The sequence below is a fragment of the Bos grunniens genome, chromosome 16 (genome assembly GCF_055505025.1).
Source record: "Bos grunniens cultivar Pamir isolate PY7600 chromosome 16, Bosgru_T2T1.0, whole genome shotgun sequence".
Taxonomy (NCBI): Eukaryota; Metazoa; Chordata; class Mammalia; order Artiodactyla; family Bovidae; genus Bos; species Bos grunniens.
The window spans coordinates 54849270-54874906 of NC_141180.1; the positions used below are offsets into that span (position 1 = coordinate 54849270).

General features: G+C 41.7%; 1 protein-coding gene across 8 annotated transcripts; it reads right to left on the reverse strand.

The window, feature by feature from the left end:
• Positions 1-7552: 7552 nt before the first annotated feature.
• On the reverse strand, positions 7553-24420 carry FAM177B (family with sequence similarity 177 member B). 8 transcript variants are annotated; one of them, XR_015142807.1, is made up of 6 exons: positions 24295-24403; positions 13082-13483; positions 12728-12794; positions 9630-9848; positions 9421-9518; positions 7553-8787 (listed from the first exon to the last, which is right to left on the reverse strand). XR_015142807.1 is itself a non-coding variant. In XM_086342709.1 (6 exons), exons 4-6 carry the CDS (start codon positions 9820-9822, stop codon positions 8605-8607), a joined length of 474 nt encoding a protein of 157 aa, XP_086198835.1. In that variant the 5' UTR covers positions 9823-9848; positions 12728-12794; positions 13082-13483; positions 21344-21388; the 3' UTR covers positions 7553-8604. The 8 variants fall into 8 exon arrangements, 7 of the variants coding, with proteins under 7 accessions (XP_086198835.1, XP_086198836.1, XP_086198834.1 ...); XM_086342709.1 differs by lacking the exon at positions 24295-24403 and adding an exon at positions 21344-21388; XM_086342710.1 differs by lacking the exon at positions 24295-24403 and adding an exon at positions 21344-21388 and having other exon boundaries at positions 13082-13575.
• Between the last annotated feature and the right edge of the window lie 1217 nt (positions 24421-25637).

Below are 25637 nucleotides of genomic sequence, written 5' to 3' on the forward strand. Positions count from 1 at the left end.
TTGTGGAGTACCCGTGGAAGCAAGAAATTATCATCTATTGAAACCATCATCAAAGCTTATTTATCTTCCTGCTGCATCTTCCCAGCCTTCGGCTTTGGGGACTTCTGTGTGTTTATTGCACACTTCATGGAGGTTACAGTAAATAAAACTGTAGTACGTGCATAAGGATTTGCGGAGTGTTTAGTGCAGGCATGTTGCAAGACCTTAATAGGATGAATCTGAAAATGAGGCTTTGGTGGGTTGATCAAAAGAGAGGTGTTTTTTTAATGTTAGGTTCTAAGGATCATTAAGGATCTCAAATTAGAGAATCTTACCACCTGGGCCAAAGGAGCACTCGCAGAGGCAGCATTTGGGGCTTGCGCTTGCGCAATGCCGTCTGCTAGTCGCTGCTCTGGAAGGACGTGGTTGATCGTGGATGGGCTGAGCGCTGGGGCCTCTGCTCGAGCACCTGGAGCTGTCTTGGGAGAACCAAGGGACTGGTTTCAGGACCTTACCCCTGCTTGTATTCCCCAAAGCCCGGCACACAGTAGATAGTTGTTGGATGAGAGAACAAGTGAATGTGATCAGCTTTAACTGAACTGGAGGCAGAACTTTTAATAAGCTTTGTCCAGGCATTCACTGTTCCCCCTGTGTTCAATACATCCATTATCTGAAGAATGATTAGCATGATTTTACAAATCACAATAATACTGGCAGGGGACTAACTAGATAAAGGGGTTTCTAACCAGGTACAGAGACGGGAGCTCACACATCTAAATGAGAGCTCAGGTATGGGTTGGGAGGGAGGCTCAAGAGGGAGGGGTATATGTATATTTATGACTGATTCCCCTTGTTGTACAGCAGAAACCAACAAAATATTGTAAAGCAATTATCCTCCAATTAAAAATAAATTAAAAAAATAAAGCCACAGGAAAGTTTCAAAGAAGAGGTAGAAATAGAGATGTCTTGAATCATACAGATATTTTATGGGAGACAAATGTTTTTTTGTTTTTTTCAGCAGTTATTTATTTGTTTATTTATTTGACTGTGTCAGATCTTAGTTGTCGCACTTGAAATCTTCGTTGCATCACGCAGGATCTTTCACTGTGTGCACAGACTCTAGTTGTACAGCATGGGCTCCAAAGTGTGCAAGCTTCAGTAGTTGTAACAGACAAGTTTAGTTGCTCCACTACATGTGGGATCTTAGTTCCCTGACCAGGGACTGAACCCACATCCCCTGCACTGCAAGGACCACCAGGAAAGTCCTGGGAGACAAATGTTTTGATAACAAGAGATAAAAGGTGGGAATCCCAAGAGAGAAAATTATATTAACAGACTTGAAAAGGCGTGAAATAAGCTGATTTTAAGGATAAGGGAACTTGGCTTATAGAACTAGGATATGTATGGTTAAGTTAGGGCTAGGTTATGAATGACCTTCTTGAAGAATTTCAAATTTTACTCTGTAACATCTGTGGGACCTTTGAAGATTTTTGAGAAAGGGGGTGACCTGACTAGATTCATGGCTTAGAAGAAAAAACTCTGGCATTGTGGTAAAGAATAAACAAGCGAAGAGAAGGAAATTTTTCATGCCATCATGAGTTGGACAGAGTTTCCGTGTTTCCACAGGTGAAGTAACAATGAAGAAACTGGTGCATCAGTAAAGCCTGGAAGCTTGGTTGCTGACTTGGAAATGAGTTTTGACATAACACAAAGGATAAATTGTCAGAATTTGGATGGTATGGGGAGGGAGGAGGGAGGGGGGTTCAGGATGGGGAATAAATTAAAAAAAAAAAAATTGTCAGAATTTAGCAATGGATGGAGAAGGCAATGGCAACACACTCCAGTACTCTTGCCTGGCAAATCCCATGGACGGAGGAGTCTGGTAGGCTACAGTCCATGGAGTCGCTAAGAGTCGGGCACGACTGAGCGACTTCACTTTCACTTTTCACTTTCATGCATTGGAGAAGGAAGTGGCAACTCACTCCAGTGTTCTTGCCTGGAGAATCCCAGGGACAGGGGAACCTGGTGGGCTGCCGTCTCTGGGGTCGCACGGAGTCGGACACGACTGAAGCGACTTAGCAGCAACAGCAGCAGCAATGGACAGCTGAGAGTCAAGGTTGCCCCTTAGGTACCAAAGTTGCCAACTGGGCTGAAGGCAAGAAAGCTGATGCCTTTAGAAAGAAAGAAAAAAAGTCTAAAAAAGATATTGGTAAATATAGCATATGTTTCCTACTTTAGCATGTCATTAGTATACCTGGTATGTATACTAGGAGATTGAACCAGAACTCCTACAGTGAAAACACAGCGTCTTAACCACTGGACCACTGGGAAAGTCCCTGTCCTCCTAGCTTTTGAATACTCACTAAGCTTTCCTTTTAAAGGCCAAGATATTCTCCCTTCCCATTCACTTGAATCCTCTGTTGGGATCTGCTGGGTATTTCATCCACTCATTGTCCCCCAGCCAACTGAGTGGAGGACTTTTAGTTCTTACCATGTAGTTTTCTGTGATCACAATTAACCATGAGAAGAGAGAACTCCAGCCCAGGTACTTCTTCATAAATATTAGGATGGTGAACTTCTTTTGGAAACAATGGGTAGCCAAGATGAAAGGGTTTTGCATAACAATGTAAGCGGTTAAGCGTGTTTAAATCAGGACAGGATGAAAAATGTGAAGCAAAGAGAGCTGTCATTCACATTGCATAATGCAAACACCAACCAACTGGCAGTATAATAATTTGCTAAATATGGTTACAGTAACTTCCAAACTGTATGCTGGATACTAGCTGTATCAGTCGAGGTTCTCCAGAGAAAGAGAATCAAAAAGATTTATTTCAAGGGATTGATTGTCTTACACAATGATGGGGACTGACGAGTTCAAAATCCATATGGCAAGCCAACAGGCTGGAAACTCGGGCTGGATTTTTTTTTTTTTTTTAATTTATTTGTTTATTTTGGGCTGCACTGGGTCTTTGTTGCACATGCTTTCCTCTAGTTGTGGTGAGTGGGGGCTACTCCGTAATTGTGGTGCACCAGCTTCTCATTCGGAGAAGGCAATGGCACCCCACTCCAGTACTCTTGCCTGGAAAATCCCATGGACAGAGGGGCCTGGTAGGCTGCAGTCCATGGGGTTGCTAAGAGTCGGACACGACTAAGTGACTTCACTTTCACTTTCATGCATTGGAGAAGGAAATGGCCACCCACTCCAGTGTTCTTGCCTGGAGAATCCCAGGGACAGGGGAGCCTAGCAGGTTGCTGTCTATGGGGTCACACAGAGTCGGACACGACTGAAGCAACTTAGCAGCAACAACAGCGGCAGCAGCTTCTCATTGTGGTGGTTTCTCTTGTTGTGGAGGGGCTTCCCAGGTGGCGCTAGTGGTAAAAAATCTGCCTGTCAATGCAGGAGCCGAGTAGACCTGGATTTGATCCCTGAGTCAGGAAGATACCCTGGAGGAGGAAATGGCAACCCACTCCAGTATTCTTGCCTGGAGAATGCCATGGACAGAGAAGCCTGGTGGGCTACAGTCCATGGGGTCGCAAAGAATCGGACATGACTGAAGCTGCTTAGCACACACTCTTGTGGAGCCGGGCTCCAGGGAGTTCGGGCTGTAGTAGTTGGGACTCTTGGGCTCTACAGCACAGGCTCTCAGTAGTTGTGGTGTGGGCTTAGTTGCTCTGCAGCATGTCAGATCATCTCAAATCACGGATTGAAACCCATGTCTCCTGCATTGGCAGACAGATTCTTTATGACTGAGCCACCAGGGAAGTTGGGTGGATTTGATGTTGCAGTCCTGAGGTAGAATTTCTTCCTCTTTGAGGAACCTCAGCTTTTCTCTCATAAAGCCTTTCAACTGATTAGATAAGGCCCATCCACAATATTGAGAGTAATGTCCTTTACATAAAGTCAACTGATTTTTAGATGTTAACCACATCTGCAAAATACCTTCATAGTAACACCTGGATTAATGTTTGATTAAATAACTGGGCATTAGAGCCTAGCCAAGTTGACACATAAAACTATCCCATCAGCCAATGAGGAAGACTGATATTTCAATCAATTGCCTAAAATTAACGTTAATAAAGTTTGTATACGAAATTTCAAGGGACTTCCATTCTGGTCCAGTGATTAAAAATCCACCTGCCAATAGAGGGGACATAGGTTTGATCCCTGGTCTGGGAAGATCCCGCATGCCATGCAGCTACTAAGATCATGCGCCATGACTACTGAGTCCATGTGCTGCAACTCCTGAAGCCCAAGCGCCTAGAGCCTGTGCTCCAAACAGGAGCACTCCAGACGTGAGAACAAGGGAGTCACTGCTGTGAGAAGCCTGCACACTGCAGCGAAGAGTAGCCCCTACTTGAAGACACTAGAGAAAATCCGCACAAAGCAATGAAGACCCAGCACAGCCAAAAATAAATAAACAGAAATAAAGTTTCAAGAACTACCTTTCTTTGAACTTGAAGATGTATGTTCCCCACCATCAAGGCATTCTTGGGAGACATTTTGTTCTTGGGAGTCATTTTTCTCTGTCACTGAAACTTTTTCCCCAAGACCGCTAAAGACCATCATGAAACATTTATCTTAGAAGACATTTTATACAGAAATCCACTCAATTCTAAATAGAATTTTGTTTCTACTACTTTGCCCTGATTTATACAGCTTGTTGGCCTGAGGCCGTCTTGAAGATGACAAAGTAAATGTGTCAGGTAAATTGTGTCCACTTCCTTTCAAATGATTTGTTGGGGAACCTTAATCTTCTTTTTCTCAGTATAAATCCTGTCCACTCAAATTAAATTCAGACTGATGTCACTCCCACTTTGTCCCCAACATAAATGAAATCATATACAGAAGATTTTCCCTAAAGAGATTTCAACATTCTTTTTCCTCTTTTGCCTGAAAAGCTGATAACTGTGTTTGCTAGCTCTTGGCAAGCCTACATAAGTTGCCTGAGAAACAGAATGGTTAAAGGTGTGGTTGACTTCATTTTGCTGTAGGTATAATAAATAATTATATCTTGTGGTTGGAGATGGGGCAGTTTGGCAGAAGACAGAAACTTTTACAGGAATAATTGAAGGGTATCATCTCCCACAAGCCTGCAAAGATGAAAAAGACCCAAACAATTCTTGGCAGGCTGTTCATCCAGGGTAAGATGCTCAAATGATGTTTGGCAGTATGGAGATAAAGGGTAGACGCCTGCGTGCATTTGCCAGACAGCTTCTCTCATCACTTCAGACTTCTTGAATTTCCACTCTCAAGGTTAAGGTTTAGGGTGACTCCATCATTAGAAAAGAAAGATAATAAAATGAACTTTGATTTGCCTGTACTACACACAATGAAGTGTGGTGGCAGTAACCTAAAACATTAAGAAATCAGAATGATCATTAAAATTTAGTTGATTGATTAAATCAACAAACTTTTGCTACTTAACTGGTTAGTTGGCGATATTTTTGGCTGGCAAGGATCTCCGGTTTAAACATCATTGGAAGGGAAGTTAGTTAGCCCTTTCCCAACGTATCTTTGGATCTTGGGAGCTGCCAGATAGAGCTGGGCACATACTCTTTAGCATCCATCAATCTACAAAAGGTAGAGATGACTCCTGGGAGGAAAGTGACTCAGATTGGAACTCCTTCTCCAAGGTTCAGTGATATAAAAATGAGGTAGAATGAACTGAAATGATACTGACCAAGGTTAGGTGTCATGGAAGGAGATAAAGACTCAAGAGGAAACCCTCTGTGAAAAGAGGTGGGGTCTGGAGTGGTGACAAGTACTGTTCTTTGTCTAGATTATTGGTAGACAGTGTTCCAGTTATAGGGTATGACTAATGGTAGACTCTCGTCCTACTAAGTCAATCTGACATTATGATTGTGTTTTGGGGAAAGTGGCCATGGGTCTGTAATATCACCAGAATTGTACTTTCTAGGAGGCTTGTTCTTTTTTTTTTTTTTTGGCTAGGATGCTCATGATTAATATATCAGAGACTGTTTTCCTGGTCCATTGATGACCCATTTGGGTAAATAAACCCGTGGAAAATATAGGAATGGATAATGGTGGTAATAATTTTGGTCAGACATCTGATGCCAACAGCCAACTCATTGGAAAAGACCCTGATGCTGGGAAAGATTGGGGGCAGAAGGAGAAGAGGGCGTCAGAGGATGAGATGGCTGGATGGCATCACTAATGCAATGGATGTGAACTTGGGCAAACTTCAGGAAATGGTGAGGGACAGGGAGGCCTAGTGTGCTGCAGTCCATGGGGTCGCAAGGAGTTGGACACAACTGGGTGACTGAACAACAGCAACAATGGTGGCAAATGAGACAGCCAGACTAAACTTGCAGGAGATGATCGCCTGGATAGGCCCCAACACAACACAATAAGGCAGGAGGAATAACGGATGCAACTCAGCGTGATCAGTCTAGCCTTGAGGAGTAAGGCAGAATTCTGGCACTTTGGGAGCATTGTGACTTGAAGTCAGCTGGCTGCTGAATAGAGGTTCCCATTAACCTGAAGCCATCCATTCCAGGAACTCTGAAACCTTGACTGATGGGAGCAGGGCTTCCAAGAATGAAAGACAATGAAGAGCCCAAGTTCCTAGAGAGACCTGGGGTCCCAGTGGCAGCAAGACAAAATTAGGAAATTATTGTTGTTACCTTTGCGGCCCATCTCAGATGCATTTCAAGTGGGCCCCCTTCAAGGAGATGTATATCCAGGTGATTAGGCCAGGCGGTGACGTCAGAGGTCTGAAGGGCCCCAGTTTCCCAAAGCCTCCTGAAACAATGTTTACTATCCATAGACATTCCAGGAAACTGGAACAGGAAAATGGTATGGAGAGGCTGGGACATGGGCTCTTGGAGACAAGTCGTATGCCTAATAGCAAAGCCTAACCTACCCAGTGTGGAACAGAGGTCAGGCTTACCTGACAGCCTTAGGGGTGGGGAGCAGGCAGGCTGGCTAGGATATCCTCCAACTGAGTCACCAAGGAGCCCTCGTTGCCGGAGAAGCCCAGGGCTAATCAAGCAGCAAGTTCAAATGTGGACTGTCACCCACTCAGAGTGATGGGAGTAGGGGGTTGTTGTGGCCTCTCCATGTGGCCTCATATCATTCAGAAATCTAGCCCAACCTTCTTTACAACATGAAGCTTTCTAAGAGGACAAGCGTCCAGGTGCAAGTGCTTATCAAGCATCCAGTTGCGTCATATTTGCTACTCTCTCTTTACCCAAGCAAGTAACATAGCCAAGGCCATAGTCAATGTAGGTGAGGCTATATGAGGACATGAATTCCAGAAGGCATTGTTCTTTGGGGACCTTCAATATAACAGTCTATCGGCTCTGTCCCATTAGTTATGTCTGACTCTTTGCAACCTCATGGACTGTAGTCTGCCAGGCTCCTCTTTGCATGGGACTTTTCAGGCAAGAATACTGGCGTAGATTACCATTTCCTCCTCCAGGGGGCCTTTCCAGCCCAGAGATTAAACCCACATTTCCTGCATCTCTTGCATTGGCAGGCAGATTCCTTACCACTGAACCACCTGGAAAGCCTATAAGTCATTAATTAGGCATTAGCAACTAATATTCACAGTTTTAAAAAGAGTTTTCATATTTATTATTTCAGTGTGTTTAACAATAACTCTTGAGAAACAAATAAAACCCCCATTTTACAAAGAAAGAAGTAGAGGCTCAGAAATTAAGACATCTAAAATTATACAACTAGTAAGAAGCAGAATTGAAACTTGAACCCAGGTCTTATTATTGCAAAACCTATAGTTTTGTATATCATAGCTACCTTTGGCCAGTACAACCTGTGTTACGTACTTATGATTTCCATGTCTGATCTTTACAGTTTTCCAAAATTTGTTGACAAGTTAACGAGAGAGTCATTTACTTTTTCCAAATACTTTCTGTAGGACTTAGATTGCCATTTATTTTTTATGTGTTTGGGGAAAAATGCACCCAACTCTCAAAGATTGCTATGTCATAACAGAGTTATTAGCAATGTTTGCTTACTGGGGAAAGCAAGCCTCAAGTAAATCAGCACAGCTGTAGGGAAGGACATCCCTTATGTGAAACCCCAAAAGAAAGTTTTATTTAGACTTTATGATGCCCAAAGTTTCTTTTTAGGAACAGAGGGTTCTTTTCTACATCCTTGCCACCTGACAAAGAGTTTTGGCCTAAAACTCCCATGTCCAAGTTCCCTAAGGCATTTATGTGCTGTGCTATGCTGTCCTTAGTCACTTCAGTCATGTCTAACTCTTTGCAACCCTATGGACTGTAGCCCACCAGTCTCCTCTGTCCATGGGATTCTCCAGGCAAGGATACTGGAGTGGGTTGCCATGCCCTCTTCCATAAGGCACTTACACTACTATGCAAATATCAATACTAACAGCCCACAACTGATGGACAGGACTTGCACCACTAGGGTGGAGTTGGGTTTCAGGGCTTATAAATAAAAATGTATATTGAGAAAGAAACCACAATTGTTCTTATGATGGCTTGCAATTCCTGGCTAGTGGAGAATAAATCACAAAGAGATTAAGATCAGATCTGGCTCAGAAGCACCACCTGTGGTGCTGTTGCCATGGTAATCAATGACCAGGGAACAGAAATCCAGGGGAACCATAGCCTGGCTGCCCATCAGGAGCTGGAATCTGCCATCGGGCCCTCCCTGGATGAGGCGCTCCACTGAGAAATGCCCTCCGAAACATCTTGTAGTCTTGTTCCATACTCACGGCCCCTGGCCTCCAGGTGACATTTCTCATTAGGAACACTGGCTGGTTGGGCCTTTGATCCATTCTCTTCACTTCCCTTGTCACATTGCTAATATAAAGAGAAATAAGGAAATGTTTACCTGTAAACCCAATACCTCTGACCTCTACATCTTATAGAGACACCCTTCTAAGAAGCTTCTCCTATAAGCAATCTCAGGTTTCACACCACCTTCTACAACCTATCTCGTGATGTTCTAACTTCACACCAGAGGCAAATATGAATAAACTTCATGGGGTAAGGCACCTTAGAAAAATAAGTCAGTGATCATAGGGGCTCAGTGAAACTGCAGTACGTGAGATACCATGTGGGAAATGCTCCTCTCTATAGGCCCAGATCCGGAGAAGGCAATGGCACCCTACTCCAGTACTCTTGCCTGTAAAGTCCCATGGACGGAGGAGCCTGGTAGGCTGCAATCCATGGGGTCGCTAAGAGTCAGACACGACTGAGCGACTTCACTTTCACTTTTTACTTTCATGCATTGGAGAAGGAAATGGCCACCCACTCCAGTGTTCTTGCCTGGAGAATCCCAGGGACAGGGGAGTCTGGTGGGCTGCTGTCTATGGGGTCGCACAGAGTCGGACACGACTGAAGCGACTTAGCAGCAGCAGCATAGACCCAGACCAGAAACACCCAACATTCCCATCTCAGGGCTCTTGCTGTCCCCATCAGGATGTGACATACCTTACTTTGTGTTCTACAGTACTCATTTAACATATACTGGTACTTGGGCTGATGAAGACCAAAGAAGACAGCAAATCTTTCACCAAGAAATTCACAGGCTAGAAGAAAGAAGAAGCACTTTGGTAAGCTGAATTAAGAATGAAAGCTTAGAGTCTGTGGACATGCCAAGAGTTTCAACTAGCCCACAGATTGTCTATTATTACACTTACCTTCAAGGCTGACAAGATATTTTAATTCCTGTAGACTCTCACAAATTTTGGGAATCAAAGGGAATTTGTTAAATCTTGTATCTTCACATAGGGTGGCTTCTAAACTATCTTTTTCAGGTGAATATATCAAGAGATCTTCAAAATACTTAATAACAAGTACAGGTCCTGAGCAATCAGAATAGATGTTGTCCATTTACACGTGTGTCATCTGATCATCAGCTGTGAGTACATTGCAAATGATACCAAAAATTAAATCCAGTATTACCAAGACCCATGTCAGAAATTCTTCCATGCATCAAAAAAAAACTCCTCCCTAAGCAGCAATTTAAGTAAAGCTTTCTTTATCTGCCTTCACTTCAGTAGTAAGGTGGCTTGCAGCCTCAGGGATTGTTAGAGTCAGGAATAAAGGGTTAGCATGAATAATGAGTGGTTTCCAGAAGGTCTTTCCTAGAGATGTTCTCCCTTAAAAGTACAGGACTAGAGGACTTCCTTGGCAGTCCAGTGGTTAAGACTTCTCTTTCCGATTCAGGGGGTGCAGGTTTGATTCCCGGTGGGGGTGCTAAGATCCCACAGGTCTTGTGGCCAAAACCCCAAAACATAGAACAGAAGCAATAATGTAACAAATTCAATAAAGACTTTAGAAATGAGCCACATCAAAACATGTAGGACTTCTGATGCACCTCCTCCCATTAGAGGACTTTGTGATTCCCATGCTTTGTTCCACTTCTAAAGATACCGCTCATACAAACATCAAAATGACGCTCTCTATTTTTTTTTAATGTGCTTTATCCTTTCAGAAATACTCTAGCTTTTTAATCTCTTTGTTTGCCACAGTGCCCAGTACATGTGCATAAGAGAAGTTTCTAAAATATTAGCATCTCAGGACGTTTTCATGTTTATGATCTACTAGAATTTTAAATTGAAGAAATTAGTTACCAGTGTCATCTGGGTTCCAGTTCTCACCAAAGTCTCTGTGTAGAGATCAGGATACTGACTGTTAACATATTTATGCCTCCACTATAGTCTGGAACCCCCAGGCAGAAGCTCTTTAAGATTACAGTTCTATATGGAACCCAGAGGTGGAAAGATTCCCCGTGTGTCCTATCCCCGTCATCTGAAATCAAAGCCCAACGTGGAAATCACTGTAGTCCCCATTCTCCTTCACACTTTGATATTGTTGTGCTGAGTTTTCCTTTTTTTAACATGACCTGATCTTTTAAGTTTCCATCCCTCACTGACTAAAGCAACTTAGCAGGCACACACAAGGATCGCTAAAGTAATTTTCAAATTACTAACCCTCTGCTGCTGCTGCTGCTAAGTCGCTTCAGTCATGTCCGACTCTGTGCGACCCCATAGACAGCAGCCCACCAGGCTCCCCCGTCCCTGGGATTCTCCAGGCAAGAACACTGGAGTGGGTGGCCATTTCCTTCTCCAATGCATGAAAGTGAAAAGTGAAAATGAAGTTGCTCAGTCGTGTCTGACTCTTAGCGACCCCATGGACTGCAGCCCACCAGGCTCCTCCATCCATGGGATTTTCCAGGCAAGAGTACTGGAGTGGGGTGCCATTGCCTTCTCCACTAACCCTCTACCTTGATCTAAAAGTACTTAGGGCTCATACCATCTGACTAAATCACCCTTAATGTAATTTAAGGTCACCCTGGTCACTTTCATGGTCCGAAAGCTGGCATTGGCCAGACATACTTTCAGAACTCTCTTAAGGTGTCTCCTCCAGAGGTCACCATTCCTGAGTACTCCAGTCTATAGTCCATATATACCTCCTACCCTGGGAAGTGTAACAACAAAGCATCATTATAAGCATGTTTACTGGCCAGTATTATTCATCGAATATTAAGGTCCTTGAAAGCAAAGACTGTCATTTGTCTTTGAGTCCCAGGGACCTGCACAGTGCTGAGCATATGAGTATTCAGTAAATGTTTATTTAATGAATGAACGGCAATCAATTCCTAAGAGCTATGCTTTCTATTTTCTCAGATTTTAAAAGTTGTTTTCCCTCCATCATATACACATGTTTGGTTAGTTGCTCAGTTGTGTCCAACTCTTTGCAACCCTGTGGACTGTACTCTGCCAAGCTCCTCTGTCCATGGGGTATTTCAGGCGAGAACACTGGAGTGGGTTGCCATTTCTTCCTCCAGGGGATCTTCCTGACCCAGGGATCTAACCTGCCTCACATTGCAGGCAGATTCTTTACCCACTGAGCCACCAGGGAAGCCCATCATATACATAAGTATATATGAATTAGAACGAAGTGAGTAATTAGATGTTGCCAATTGTGTTTTTTTTAACTGGTGAAAGTCAAACAAAACAAGATTTACTATTCATTTTTTATAAATAAATAAATACAGGAGCCCCGGTGGCTCAGAGTGTAAAGGGTCTGCCTGCAGTGCAGGAGACCTGGGTTCAATCCCTGGGTCAGGAAGATCCCCTAGAGAAGGAAATGGCAACCCACTCCATTATTCTTGCCTGGAGAATCCCATGGATGGAGGAGCTTGGCAGGGTACAGTCCATGGGGTCGCAAAGAGTTGGACACAGCTGAGTGACTTCACTTTCATTTTCTCTTATAAATAGCCACTTAGGCCATTCATTATCTCCTTGAGAGAGGTCAATAAAAGTCTTACTAATAATAGAATGATTATGACAAGGGAACTGGGAACTGTGTCAGATAACAATAATTAAAATCAAGAAAGAACTTGGAAGTTTATTTATGTGAAGAGTCCACTCAGTGAGGACTGACTATTGTCTTCAAATGTTTGAAACTCTGTCCTATGAAAGAGGAATCTAGATAGGTTTTGTCTGGCCTTTAAAAGAGACAACTAGGATCAAGGGGGAAAACTCTAAAAGAAGATTTAAAGGAAGATAGAGTTTACTAACAAGAGCTGGGAAAAGATGGCAAGGTCTCTCTGAAGATGTGAGGCTCTATGCCTTCAGGAATGTTCCAGTGTAGATCTGGAAGTGAACAGATCTTCAGAATGCTGTGGAGTGGATTAAACCACTTCAAGTCTCGTCTAACTCTGAGGGTCTATAAGCCTGTATTTATGACAGAAAAAACAAACAAACAAACCCACCATAGCAGTACTTACTAGAAAATGAGGTTCTTGCTATTTGCCCTGCACAAAACCATAGGTAGGGCCCCCAGGCAAGTTTAGACTAAAAAAGAACAAGAAAGGGAAACCAGGTTAGAGTAATTAATAACAGAAGTGATGACTGCAGAATCTGCAGTGTAGAGGCTTCAACATGCTTTGTAATAGGTTCCATTTTCTCTTTTATAGATGAGAAAATGAAGATGATCAAAATTATAAGCTGATTGTACACGGCTCCAGAAAGCAAACCAAAGAACAAGGAGTTAGCTTAAAACTATTTTTGACAAAACTTGTTGGTTTTATCTCTCATTCACTCAGCCCCCATGTTCACTAATAATGATAATCTAAACTTACAGGATCAAGTGTTGAATTTGTTGTCTGTTCATTTTCTTCCTCTTCCTCCTCCTCTGTGCTATATTCTTCCATGATGTCTCCATCAGCAAAATGGATAATTCTTCTGGGAGTTGTCCTTTTGGAAGGTCCACTCTCCTCTAGTTCTAACTGCTGGAAATTGTCTTTTTCCATAAGGAAATAACTAGTAAGTGAAAATCAGGACACTTTAGAACAAGTTGTCCAGGAGAGTGTTATATAGCAGAGACATGTCTAGTCATTTTCTTTTTCCTTTTTGGCCATTTTGTGCAGTGTGTGGTATCTTAGTTCCCCAACCAGGGATCAAACCCTCACCCTCTGCAGTGCACAGGCAGAGTCTTAACCACCAGGGAAGTCCTTGCTGATTATTTAGTTATTCTTGATGGACTGTGAAGACAAAGAGTTCACAGGTAATCACAACCATGATCTCATCAGTTCTTCAAATCAGTTCTTCAAATCTAATACAGGACTGTCTAGCTCTGTACCAAAATGGAAAAGGTTTAATTAGCAGTGAAAATGTGAACTTTAGGTCTTCAAACAAATATGTCAGCAGGGTTCCTTTACACCTTATTAATTGCAAAATCCACAGCTGCTAGTGGGGAGTGTCCATCACCCTGCGGAAATTCCTCAGTCATTTCAATAAATACTGAGAAGCAATACAAGTAGTGGTGAAGAGTACAATCTTTACACAAAACAGCTGAAAATATTTGCCAAGTATATATCTGATAAGGAACTTATTTTGAGAACATATTTTTAAAAAACCACTGCAATTTATAAAATATAAACAACTCGATTTAAATAGGGGCAAAGAATTTGAATAGACACTTTACCAAAGATTTATAGGTGGCAAATAAATTTAGGAGAAGTGCTCAATGTCAGTCATTAGAGAAATACAAGTGGAAACCATATGTCATATCATAACATAGTCACTGGAAGGCAAAAATTAAAGACTAACAATGCCAAGAGATGAGGAGTAAATGAAGCAACTAGAACTGTCATATGTTGCTTGCTAGTGGGACTGCAATGGCACCCCACTCCAGTATTCTTGCCTGGAAAAATCCCATGGACGGAGGAGCCTGGTACGCTGCAGTCCATGGGGTTGCTAGAGTCGGATATGACTGAGCAACTTCACTTTTACTTTTCACTTTCCTGCACTGGAGAGGGAAATGGCAACCCACTCCAGTGTTCTTGCCTGGAGAATCCCAGGGTCGGAGGAGCCTGGTGGGCTGCCATCTATGGGGTCGCACAGAGTCAGACATGACTGAAGTGGCTTAGCAGCAGCAGCAGTGGGACTGCAATGGTATGGCCACTTTGGGAAACAGTTTGTATATGTGTGGGTCAAGTGTGTCCAATTCTGTGACCCTACTGGAGTTGGTGTGCCATTTTCCTCCTCCATGGGATCTTCCCAACCCAGGGACTGAACCCGATCTCCTGTGTCTCCTGCACTGCAAGTGGATTCTTTACCTGCTAAGCCATCAAGGAAGCCTAGAAAACAATTTGGAAGTTTCTTAAAAACATATACTTAACCATATAATCTTGTAATTCCACGTCTAGATATTTACCCAAGAGAAACAAAAACATATGTCAGTATAAAGATGTATATGTGAACATACTTATCAACTTTATTTATAAGAGCCCCAAACTGAAAACAATCCATATGTCCATCAGCTGGTAAAAAGATGAACAAAATGTGGTATGTCTATGCAATGCAATACTGCTCAGTGATTAAATGTTACTGGACAACAAATATTTGCAATACTCTGAAGCAATCTCAAGAGCATCATGCAAAGTAAAAGATGCCAGATACTGTATGATTCTGTTTATTTGAAATATTAGTAGTAGAACACAGATCAGTGTTTGCTAGGACTGAGAGGATGGAGAAGACTGACTACAAAGGGGCCAAGGGAACTTACGAGGGTGAGGGGACTGTTCTCATAGATAGCATGATTGTAGTGATGGTTGGAGAAGGCAATGGCACCCCACTCCAGTACTCTTGCCTGGAAAATCCCATGGACGGAGGAACCTGGTAGGCTGCAGTCCATGGGGTCGCTAAGAGTCAGACACGACTGAGTGACTTCACTTTCACTTTTCACTTTCATGCATTGGAGGAGGAAATGGCAACCCACTCCAGTGTTCTTGCCTGGAGAATCCCAGGGACGGCGGGGCCTGGTGGGCTGCCATCTACGGGGTCTCACAGAGTCGGACATGACTGAAGCGACTTAGCAGCAGCAGCAACAGCAGCAGCTGTTGTGAAGTACTTATCACTTAATAGTGTGTATATATCAGACACTGCTCTAATTTAGTAAGTACACTATTTTCTTTATTTTTTTTTTTTGAGAGCAAAACACCTCACACTATTTTCTTAATATTTCATATATTATAAGATTATATCAGCAAACATGGGAGGCTGAGCTGATGTGGAAGAATTTTCCTTCCTGTTCGAAACATACAGAAATGCTGGATAAAATTAAACAAACAAAACATTAAATCAGGCTGCCCTTAAGGAAGTAATAAAGAGAGAGAGTCAGGGAGAGAGGAAGGGAAGGACTAAGGGAGGTGGGAAGGAAGGAGGAGGAAAAGAGGAGAAAAGGAAGAAAAATAGAAAGCCAGGTTAGGTGTTAGGAAAAGAGAGGAAACTCAAAATCATATCATGAGCTGAAACTGAGATGGTTCCTGGAATTTCAGAATTAGATATAGGCCTTGAGGCTAGGGCTTTAATACTGGTGTGGAGAGGACAGAGTCTTAAATCACAAATCCCATGAGTGTAAGGGGATGAAATGAAGCAACCTGCATAAAACTAAGATAATAAAGTGCCATCTTATTATAAAATATGGAGAAGAAAAACTATCTTCTGGTCTATAAAAGTGGCAAAATAATTTATCATCTCTCAAGGCAACATGTGTAGAAATAGTCACATGAAAAACACTATGGGCCACGTGAGCCCCAGGCCAGGACCACATACTGGCTTGTGGCCCGAGTTCATAGTCCTCATCTGGTCCTGAAATGAAGCTGAGTGACCTGAAGTCATCGCAGTCCACAGAACTCTCAGATGCAAATGCAAATAACGCTGGAGAGAGAGTTCAACCAGACTGGGAACGCTGGACCTCCACTGCAAAAAACACCCTAAGCAGGCACTCACTGTAAATACTTGGAAATCATATGTCCAAACCAACCATCAGGAGGAGGGTTCAGCAAATGAAATGGAAAAATTTGGGAGAGCCCTCATCCAAGAATGAGGAACGATAAACATGAAGCTTTAAAAATGAAGGATGAGTTTTAAAATCTTTTAAAAAGCTTTAAAAGTGATGGAGATTCAGTGATCAAGGCTTCACCTTCCAATGCGAGGGGTATGAGTTTGATCTCTGGTTGGGGAGCTAAGATTGCCCACTCGGGGCCAAAAAACCAAAACATAAAACAGAAGCAGTATTGAACAAATTCAATGAGGACTTTTTAAAAAAATGGTCCACATTAAAAAATCTTTAGAAATGAATGTGTTTAATATATTCCAAAAGGTAAAGGAAGCAAAACATTATAAAATCCAAAAGGAGCAGGTTGATTTGAAAAATAACCAAACAGAAATTCCAGAAATGAAATATATAGGACCATAGGATAGGTTGGATGTAGCTTGAACATAGTAAAGAAATTGGAGGAAATCTGTCATAAAACACATATGTATGTGTGTATATATACACACATACATATACATATACATATATATTCTGTTACCATGAAATATGTACTTCCCTGGTAGCTCAGACAGTAAAAGCATCTGCCTACAATGTGGGAGACCCGGGTTAGATCCCTGGGTTGGGAAGATCCCCTGGAGAAAGAAATGGCAACCCACTCCAGTACTCTTGCCTGGAAAATCCCATGGACAGAGGAGCCTGGTAGGCTACAGTCCATGGGGAAGCAGAGTCGGACATGACTGAGCAACTTCACTACCATGAAACATATATTAAAATATATATACATAGTCTGTTAAGATGAAAGCAAAGTTATGAGCTAAGGAATAGATGAGAAAATTCAGTATACATTTAATGGAAGTTCTGAAAGAAGTGAATAGAAATAATGGGGGAGGTAATGTTTGAAGAGGTAATGGCTATGAATTTTTCATATTTGAAGAAAGACACAAATCTTCAAATATTAGTAACATGAGAATACTAAGATGGATAAAAGAAAATCAAACCTGATCATAGAAATTATGGAAAATCTTGGACTTCCCTGGTGGTCCAGTGGTTAAGAACCAGCCTGCCAATGCAGGAGGCATGGATTTGACCCCTGCTCTGGGAAGCCTCCACATGCCATGGGGCAGCTAAGCCTATGAGCCACAACTACTGAGCCCACGCTCCAGAGCCTGTGCTCTGCAACAAAAAAGAAGTCACCTGAAATGAGAAGCCCGAGCACTGCAACTAGAGAAAGCTTTCATGCAGCAATGAAGATGCTGTGCAGTCAAAAATAATTAATAAAATGTTAAAAATAAATAAATAATAGAAAGTATGGAAAATCTTAAATTTTATAATAGATGGGCAGATTAGCATCAATTGAGATCAGAAGATAATTGATGATTGCCATGAAGAACTCAATATCCATAAACAACAAGGTCTGACTGTATAGCACAAGGAACTATATTCAATATTTTGTAATAATCTGGAAGGGAAAAGAATCTGAAAAATTATGTACATAATATACACACACATATTTTCTGGTGTACATTTATAACCAACTATACTTGGATAAAAAATTGAAAACATTTTTAGAAAAGAATTCAATATCTAGCTAAACAATTATTATTTTTATTAGGTTGGGGCAAAGTAATTTTGGTTTTGCATTGTTGACACTTGCCTTTGATACTGGAATACGTTCTTAAATAAATGTGGCTATGTTACAGAGGAGACTGAAAAAGTTGGCTTAAAACTCAACATTCAGAAAACTAACATCATGTATCCAGTCCCATCACTTCATGGCAAATAGATGGGGAAACAATGAAAACAGTGACAGATTTTATTTTGAGGGTCTCCAAAATCACGGCAAATGGTGACCGTAGTCATGAAATTAAAAGATGCTTGCTCCTTGGAAGAAAATCCATGACAAACCTAGACAGCATATTAAAGAACAGAGACATTACTTTGCCGACAAAGGTCTGTATAGTCAAAGCTACGGTTTTTCCTGTAGTCATGGATGGATGTGAGAATTGGACTATAAAGAAAGTTGAGCACTGAGGAATTATGTTTTTGAACTGTGGTGTTGGAGAAGACTCTTGAGAGTCCCTTGGACTACAAGTTGATCCAACCAGGGAGTTGGTGACGGACAGAGAAGCCTGGCTTGATGCAGTCCATGGGGTTGCAAAGAGTAGGACACAACTGAGTGACTGAACTGAACTGAACTGAATGTGCATTTCTCGCTTTTTTTTTTTTTTTGCCAATGACTTATTACTTGCTGCTTATTTTATATGTATCTTAGACTATGGAAATGGTTAGACAAAAAGCAAATTTGAGCGATTTCCTTTTTCGAGTTCAAAATGGGTCGTAAAGCAGCAGCGACAACTCACAACATCAGCAATGCATTTGGCCCAGGAACTGCTACTGAATTACAGTGCAGGGGTGGTTCAAGAAGTTTTGCAAAAGAGATGAGAGCCTTGGAGATGAGGAGTGCAGTGACCGGCCATTAGAAGTTGATAATAACTAATTGAGAGCCATCATTGAAGTTGATCCTCTTAAGTTGCTGAAGAACTCAACGTCAGCCACTTTATGGTTGTTCAGCATTTGAAGCAAATTGAAAAGGTGAAAAAGCTCACTAAGTGTGTTCCTCATGAGCTGACCACAAATCAAAAAAATCATCGTTTTGAAATGTCATCTTGTCTTATTTTAGGCAACAACAACGGACCATTTCTTGATCAGATTTTGACGTAGGATGAAAAGTGGATTTTATATGACAACTGGTGACAACCAGCTCAGTGGTTGAACCAAGAAGAACCTCCAAAGCACTTCCATAGCCAAATTTGCACCCCAAAAATGTCATGGTCACTGGCAGTCTGCTGCTGGGCTGATCCACTACAGCCTTCTGAATTTCAGCGAAACCATTACATCGAAGTATGCTCAGCAAATCAAGGAAATGCACTGAAAACTGCAACAGTTTCAGTCTGCATTGGTCAATAGGAAGGGCCCAATTTTTTCCAAGGCAATGCCTGACTGCTCATGGCACAACCAACACTTCAAAAGTAGAACAATTTGGGCTTCAAAGTTTTGCTTCATTCGCCATATTCACCTGACCTTTTGCCAACTACCGCTTCTTTAAGCATCTTGACAACTTTTTGAAGGGAAAACGCTTCCACAACCGGCAGGATGCATAACATGAGTTTGTAGAATCCTGAAGCATGGATTTTTACACTACAGGAATAAACAAACATTTCTTGTGGGCAAAAATGTGTTGATTGTAATGGTTCCTATTTTGATTAATAAAGATATGTTTGAGTCTAGTTATAATGATTTAAAATTCACAGTCTGAAACCACAATTACATTTGCACCAACTTAATAATTGATTAGTCTCAGGTGTACAGCAAAGTGATTCCATTTTTTGTATGTATATTATTTCAAACTCTTTTCCACTACAGGTTATTACAAGATATTGAATATAGTTCCCTGTGCTATACAATAGGTCTTTGTGTTTATTTTATATATAATAAAATGTATTTGTTAATTTCAAACTCCTAATTTACTCCTCCCCCCTCCCCACTTTCCCCTTTGGTAATCATATATTTGCTTTCTACACCTGTGAGCTTATTTCTGTTTTTAAATAAGTTCATTTGTATCATTATTTTTAGATTCCTCATATAAGTGATATCATATGATACTTGTCTTTCTCTGTTCGACTTACTTTACTTAATATGATAATCTAGGTCCATCCATGCCAGCTAAACAGTTATTGAGAATGAAATAATGGCATTTTATGACCTATAAAAACGTAGTTAACCATTCCTGCATCTTCACTGAATGAATAATATAAAATTATATGTCAGTTAGAAGGCAAGTGAGCACAGAAGCAAGAGATTCGAGAAACAAATGTAAATATGTGAGTAATCACCAAGTCGCTTCAGTCGTGTCCGACTCTGTGCGACCCCATAGACGGCAGCCCACCAGGCTCCCCCGTCCCTGGGAGTCTCCAGGCAAGAACACTGGAGTGGGTCGCCATTTCCTTCTCCAATGCATGAAAGTGAAAAGTGAAAGTGAAGTTGCTCAGTCGTGTCTGACTCTAGCGACCCCATGGACTGCAGCCTACCAGGCTCCTCTGTCCATGGGATTTTCCAGGCAAAAGTACTGGAGTGGGGTGCCATTGCCTTCTCCAATAAGTGAGTAAACAAAGTGACAAATCTTAATAGTGACTCTTAAAAACTCTGTTTTGGTATGGCATAGCGTAAGAACAAAGAAGTATTAAGTATTAGACAATAATAACAAAAATATGAGGGGCTGACCTCTTTAAGTATTGTTTTGAAATAGGAGAGGATTAGTGTGCATGTTGACAATTTAAAGGCAACTAGAAAAATAATGGAATTAGAATATATAGCTCACAGCCAGTTGGAAAAAATCAAAGGAAATGAACATCCCACAGAAGGCAATAAAGAGGGAAGAAAGAGAGCAAAGGAAAAGCATGAAAAATGAAAACACCAGAAATAATTTCCAATAAAATATTAGAAAAAATTCCAAATAAGTCAGTGGTCATAATACATATAAGTCAATTATCAGCCACCTATCAAAATGAAAAACAGCAGATTGAATTCTTTTAAGATTTTATGGGCAAGAAAATCTTATTGAATACACACATACATATATATGTTTATGTATGTATGAATCAGTCACCAGATTGGTACAATGCTGAATTTATGCCGCTGTCAGAGTTAGCAAAAATTGTCAAGAGTTAAATTTGTTATCTAAACCAAGGTGACGTGACGTGAGACCCTCTCAGCCCAGGGTCCCCTGAGGAGTCTCAGGGATGCACATGGTGTTTCCTGACTGACTTAGTGGCAGTGTATCACAAAAGAGTCTTGCTAAGGAGAAGGAAGAGTTGGTACCACTTAGTTTCTGATGCCAAAGACCAGCAAAAAGCAAAACAAACGAACAAAACATTGTAACTTGGTGTTTAAATATGCTGAGCCTAATACTACTGCAAAACTAAATATTGTCAGTGCTGTGAGAAATAAAGCATTCCATATGATCAGAAGAAATTTAAAACATTTTCAAAAAACAACTCACCAGTGTTATTCCTCTGCTTTTTCTTTCATTGCTCTAACTGGTTATGGTTGGTTTTGAAAGCCTTGACTGTGCTGACGTGGAAAGGTTTTCTTGTGTGCGTCTTACAGGGCGGAACGTATTTGAGTTATGGGAAGGTCAGATGTATTTACACATTAAATAAACCCTGTGGCTCCCAAACTTGTCTTCATCTTAGGATTATCTGGGAGCCCTTTTTTAAAATTTCAAGGCTAGGACATACTCGAGATCCTCAGTCTCTAGGAGGGGGATATGGCCTCAGTTATTGGGGACCAGCTCCCTAAGGAAAGCAGGAAGAAATGTGACTTCTAAATTGAGCAGACTTGTGGTGTACTGCAGAAAGAACCAATGGCAAGCAAAGACAGACATCTTATTTGTTTTTTTCAAGAGGTTTTTTTTTTTTTTGCTTTCCGGAAAGAACCAACGGCAAGCAAAGACAGACATCTTATTTGTTTTTTTCAAGAGGTTTTTTTTTTTTTTTTTTTGCTTTCCGCTTTCTCAGGCCTTCTTGCCTTTCCCCAGGCAGAAAACCTTAAACATCAAAAGTTTAAAATTAAGATCCAGCCGTCTCATTATAGTCAATTTACCTCTCCAAATCATCTCCCAACTCAGATATTTCCAAACCAAACGAAATTGTCCATCCCTAATTTACCTGGCTCACCCTTGTTATATTACAAACAAATGATATGATGGCATCTGGTCCCATCACTTCATTGCAAATAGAAGGCAAAAAAGTGGAAGTAGTGACAGACGTTATTTTCTTGGGCTCCAAAATCACTGCAGATGGTGATTGCAGCCATGAAATTAAAAGATGATTGTTCCTCGGAAGGAAAGCTATGACAAACCTAGACAGCATATTAAAGAGCAGAGATATCATTTTGCTGACAAAGGTCTGTATAGTCAGAGCTATGGTTTTTCCAGTAATCATGTATGGATGTGAGAGTTGGACCATATTGATGCTTTAGAACTGTGGTGCTGAAGAAGATTCTTGAGAGTCCCTTGGACAGTGAGAAGATCAAATCAGTCAATGCTAAAGGAAATCAACCCTGAAAGAACAGATGGTGAAGCTGAAGCTACAATATTTTGGCCACCTGATGTGAAGAGCTGACTCATGCTGGGAAAGATTGAGGGCAGGAGGAGAAGGGGACAACAAAGGATGAGATGGTTGGATAGCATCATCAACTCAATGAACACGAATCTGAGCAAACTGGGAGATCGTGAAAGACACGGGAGCCTGGCATGCTGCAGTCCGTGGAGTTGCAAAGAGTTGGACGTGACAAATGGTATCTGTTGGCTTTCTGAAGAAAATTGTAGTTTCTGTTCTTTGAAATACTGTTATGCATGAAATAGACATATTCATCTTTAAAATCAGAGTGTTCAAAGCCCACGGTGTTGGTGAGAGAGAAGGAGGGAGGGAGTGAGAGAAAGGGCTAGTTTGTAGTCTATTTAGTGAAGTTTTCTGCCACCTAATGGACATTTCAGAATATGCTATGCAAAATTCATCTTTGTAACACTGTGTCTGTCATTTAGAGGGGACTCAATATTGAAGTGTGGAATCTACTTGTTTTTATTTACCAAAATCTTGGGAGCACCACCAACTTCACACCAAGTACCTAGACTCGGATGTTTTGTAAGTGATATTGCTGTTTAGTCGCTAAGTTGTGTCCAACTCTTTGCAACCTCATGGACTGTACTTAGCCCACCAGGCTCCTCTGTCCATGAGATTTCCCAGGCAAGAATACTGGAGTGGGTTACCATTTCCTTCTCCAGGGGATCTTCCCAACCCAGGGATAGAATCTGTGTATTTTCATTGGCAGGCAGATTCTTTACCACTGCACCACCTGAGAAGTGATATTTTGGAGGGTCAAGTATTTCCTACAACATACTTTAATTCTTATGATAGCCTCTAGTTTTTTCTTAAAAAAAAAAAAAATCTAGTTTATCAAGGATTGCTCCCAAGAGTATCGTGTAATTAACACACCCTTTGGGATTCCTGATCTTTCAATATTGGGAGTACCCCAGGGCTCAGCCACTAGACTCGTTCTGATTTTTATCTACTCCCCATTTGGCCCTATGGCTTTAAATACTATTTAAATATAAATACACACATTTATATCCAACGTTTATATCTCCCTGAATCTCAGATGCATAACAGACACCTCGATCCTCATGTCTAAATCTGCTCATACTTTCAGTGCACCCTTCTTCCTGAAACCACTCCCCTCCTCCCAGGCCCCACTTACACACTCCCATCTACTCCTCTGGCATTCTTCCCATTTCAATAAATGGCAGCTCTATTCTTCCAGATCCTCAGACCTAAAACATTGGAGGCATTCTGATTCTTCTCCTATAATCACACCTCACCTTAAATCCACCAGGAAATTCTCTGGACTATTGCCAGGGTCCTAACACCATCAACCCCAGTTTAAGTCTCTCACCTGGATTATTGCAGTGCCTCCTAATTGGCTTCCTACTCTCTATACTCAAAAACAGAGTGTTAAATACAAAATCATACGGTGCCACTTCTCTACTTGTAACTCTCCAATGGGTTCCTGGCTCACCAAGAGTCAAAGCCGAAGTCCTTAGAACGGCCTACAGAGATGTGGATTTGGCCCCAGTACTTTTCTGGTCCCATTTTGCTCCTTTCCCTCCGTTGACCTGCTTCATTCCGGCCGTTGCCCTCTTACTGCCATTCCCTGACCACCCAGCCTCTGTCCCTCGCAGGGACCTTGTGCGATCTGTTCTCTGGACGAGTCCCTCTTCTCTGAGACTTTGTTCCCTCACTTCCTTCAGATCTTTGACTCAAAGGTCGGCTGACAGAGTTCCTATCTGAATTCCATAGCACCCGCCCACTTCCTTCACCACCCCCACCCCGCAGCTTACCTCATTCTGTTTCATTACTTATCAACATTTAACACCATCTGTATTTCACTTACCTCTTTCTGTCTCCCTTTCCCCTTCCTTCTCTGCCCGACCTTCCAGCCAGGGTGGAAGGGGTTTTTCCTGTGTGCTCCCCGCTTTATCTCCTGCCCTCTACAGTCCCTGACACAGGTGGAGCTCAGTATTTGTTTAATATGTGAATCATACAGTCAGTTCACTTTAATGGGTGGGGGAAGGTTCTACATGAGACTGGAAAAATAAGAACAGCTTTATGATTATTTCCTGATGTTGAAATGGCTACCTTATTTTTCATTACACTCACACACTCATTATGTTTCAATTAACTCCTTCACTGAAACACAGCATGTTCAGCTGTAGCAACAAAATAGCATACTTCTGCATCTTGGCATTTAACTTTGGGAAGGTATGACACCTTAAATTTCCTGGAGTTCTTTCAGTTTTCATTAATCAAAAAAAAAAAAAAATGCAAATGAATCTGGTTAATGCAGAAGAGAATTGGCATTGGGTAACTACTGAGAGTTTATCAGCCCTGTCATAGGGGCCTGCGGTGACCCCAGCTCCCTTCCCTTTTTTCCAAAGGGGTTGGGAGAGCAAGCCTTGAAAGGACAGGACAGTTGAAGCCCGACTTCAGAGGGCAGAGGGCAGTATTCACTCCCAGCTTCTCTATGCCATTTCACCCGAGGACATGGGCCCTCGCCAATCAGTGACTCACCCCAGGCAGGCAGACAGAGGAATTCTGAGGAAATAGGAGTAAACGAACAGTATAAACAAACCACTGCTCCTCTTTGAGAAATGCTAACCTGGCAGGACTTTTCCATTAATCTTTCAGTACTAGACCCTGTACATGTACCCAAACACCATGGGTAAGTGACGTTACTAACATACCTGTGCTATTGGGGTAGTTTACCTGTGCTATTGGGGTATTTGTCAACTTTTCTTACATCATAGCAGATGATCTAGGAAATTCGTCCAATATTCTGGAGGCGACCAGCCTGGGAGCTGCAGCCACCTGAGGCCCTGCCCAGCCAGCCCCAGAAAGCTGAGGAATAGCTTGAGGCAAATGGCCAGAGATGCTGTAGACAATATCAAGCCAAAGGGTGATCCGATATTTTCTCTGAGACTCACCTCAAGCGCATCACAGGCACCAGATACGTCGAATTGCGTGATAGCTCTGGCCTTTTGGATAAGCACAGCCCGATGTAGTTTTTTCTTCTATGGTTCACAGTAGGCTCTCCCTCCAGATTAACTATTTTAATCTCTAGAGTTTACTACAAAGTTTTTCTTAAAACAAAAATGTAAATTCTAAGCAAGTAACTCAGTCTTTAGATACAAAATTCAAGTAAACCAAATCACACGTTTATTTTTATGCACATATTGA

Excerpts from the sequence above, each read along its gene's own strand:
- FAM177B (XM_086342708.1), bottom strand. The coding sequence starts at position 13,252 with ATGGAAAAAGACAATTTCCAGCAGTTAGAACTAGAGGAGAGTGGACCT. Across the intron at positions 12,795-13,081 it reads CAAATTCAACACTTGATCCT|TCTAAACTTGCCTGGGGGCC; the intron begins GTAAGTTTAGAT and ends GTTCTTTTTTAG. Across the intron at positions 9,519-12,727 it reads AGCAAGAACCTCATTTTCTA|CCTGTGAATTTCTTGGTGAA; the intron begins GTAAGTACTGCT and ends TCTTTCTTCTAG.